Source organism: Cynara cardunculus, unplaced genomic scaffold (genome assembly GCF_001531365.2).
Source record: "Cynara cardunculus var. scolymus isolate 2C unplaced genomic scaffold, CcrdV1 Un_Scaffold_8213, whole genome shotgun sequence".
Classification (NCBI taxonomy): Eukaryota; Viridiplantae; Streptophyta; class Magnoliopsida; order Asterales; family Asteraceae; genus Cynara; species Cynara cardunculus.
This window is the reverse complement of record NW_020204057.1, coordinates 6,588-8,598: the sequence shown is the minus strand read 5'-3', so window position 1 is coordinate 8,598 and position 2,011 is coordinate 6,588. Positions and strand designations below refer to the sequence as shown.

General features: G+C 40.0%; 1 protein-coding gene across 1 annotated transcript; it reads left to right on the top strand.

Moving 5' to 3' along the window:
• Positions 1–574: 574 nt before the first annotated feature.
• Positions 575–1,524, top strand: LOC112505074 (the record flags this gene model as incomplete). The annotated part of the gene is made up of 3 exons (XM_025109027.1): positions 575–693; positions 996–1,216; positions 1,265–1,524. Coding segments are annotated over exons 1-3 (600 nt in total), but the record flags the coding sequence as incomplete, so codon positions are not given.
• Between the last annotated feature and the right edge of the window lie 487 nt (positions 1,525–2,011).

The following is a 2,011-nucleotide window of genomic DNA, read 5'->3' as shown; positions in this document are numbered from 1 at the left end:
GTATAAATTTAAGCCATGTGGTTACGTAAAAGTTTGAATATCTCTCCATGTGATGAATGCCCCTTACATCAATTAAATGACTGGAAGAAATTATTCTGGTATTGTTATATTAACGATGAACTCTCTTCTGATTTAGGCCATAGAAAATGCCACCAAGAAGAGAAAACCCCGAAGTTGCACGACTTGTGTCAGAGCAATTATTGGCCGCACTACCCAACCTCGTCAGTCAAGTAGCGGCAGGGCTTAATGCGAATCAATCATCGAATTCTGAACCTAGACCACCCAGAGAATTCACTTATAAGTCCTTCAGATCCTGTAATCCAAAAGAATTCCATGGAACTGAAGGGGCTGTAGGATTACTGAAATGGATATAGAGTATGGAATCCGTCCTCCATATTAGCAAGTGTCTTGAAACAAACAAAGTGGAATATGCGGCATGTTTGTTGCAAGGAAGGGCACTCACTTGGTGGAATGCATTGGTACAGGCCAGAGGTTGAGAAGTGGCTAATCAACTTCCGTGGGAGGAGTTCAAGAAACTGAATACTGCCCTAGAAGCGAACTCCAGAAGCTAGAAATGGAGTTATGGAATCACAAAATGAAAGGAGAAGATATAGCTGCCTATACAGCTCGATTTCATGAGTTGGCAAATCTAGTGCCACACCTAGTGACGCCAGAGGAAGTCCGCGTTGAAAGGTATATTTGGGGATTATCCCCAGAGATTAGAGGAAACATTACCCCGGAAATCCAAAGACTCTTCAAGAAGCCATTGATATTACCACCAAACTCACGAATAACGCGGTTCGTTCAGGAGAATTCGCCAAAGGGAAAAGAAAGATGGAGGGGTATGGAAATCGAAGACTTGGGGGAAAATATGATAGGAGTAAGAGAACGGTAGGAAATTTCGGGGCACATACTCAGACGGTGAATCAAAGAGACAAAGCCAAGTGTAATAGAAGTAAATACCTGCACTGGGGAAACTGCATCATTTGTCAAAGGTGCCATCTCGGGGATCATACAGCTAAGGATTGTCGGAAGCGATTGTGCTTTGATTGTGGAAGTCCAGATCATATGAGAAACGTTTGTCCAAAAAGTAAACAAGGAACCAATGCAGGCCAAGCTCGAACGATCAGTCAAGGAAACCCAGACAGTCAGACACGGGGCAGAGCGTTTGAAATCGGGGCCAGAGAAGCTAGAAATGATCCCAATCTAGTCTCAGGTACGTTCCTTTTGAATCATGAATTTGCGTCAGTTCTATTTGATTCAGGAGCGGATAGAAGTTTTGTATCCCTGGACTTTAAGCAGAAGATTAACCTAAAATCCCAGAGGCTGAAAGAAGCTTATGTAGTTGAGTTTGCCAATGGCCAAGAATTTAAGGCTAGAAATATAATCAAGGATTGTACAATAAGTTTAGCCAATAAGGATTTTAGCATAGACCTTATTCCTTTCGAGTTAGGAAGCTTCGACATAGTTGTAGGCATGGATTGGCTATCCGAAAATCAAGCTGAAATTGTCTACTCAGAGAAGGTTATCCGGATTCCTCAGGATGGAAATGACCCAATAGAGATTCAAGAAGACAAGTCGGATCGAAAAATTAAGTTAGTGTCTGGCATAAAAATGCAAAAGTACTTGAGGAAGGAGTATGTCGCATTCCTTGCGCATGTTGTTGATCCCAGATCTCTCAATAACACTTATAATCTAGTTATGAATAACCAAATTATAGTGATTTTACGAAGAAAGTTAAGAAGACTCAAAAGTAAACTATGAATATTCAAGAACAGTTTGAGCTTCAAAGGTTTTACTTTAAAACGTAAAATACAAAGTAAAAACCTCTCAAGTATGCGCGCTTTTACAATAGACCTAGTCGTCTATTTATACTAATTAGCTAATGCTAAGATAACTAACTRTTGCTAMTTTCTAGCAAATATTCTAGCTAATGAATAATGTTTATCTTTCACATGGATAATCACTATTTACAAGATAAACTATAATTCCAGCTGTTGATTCGTCATCT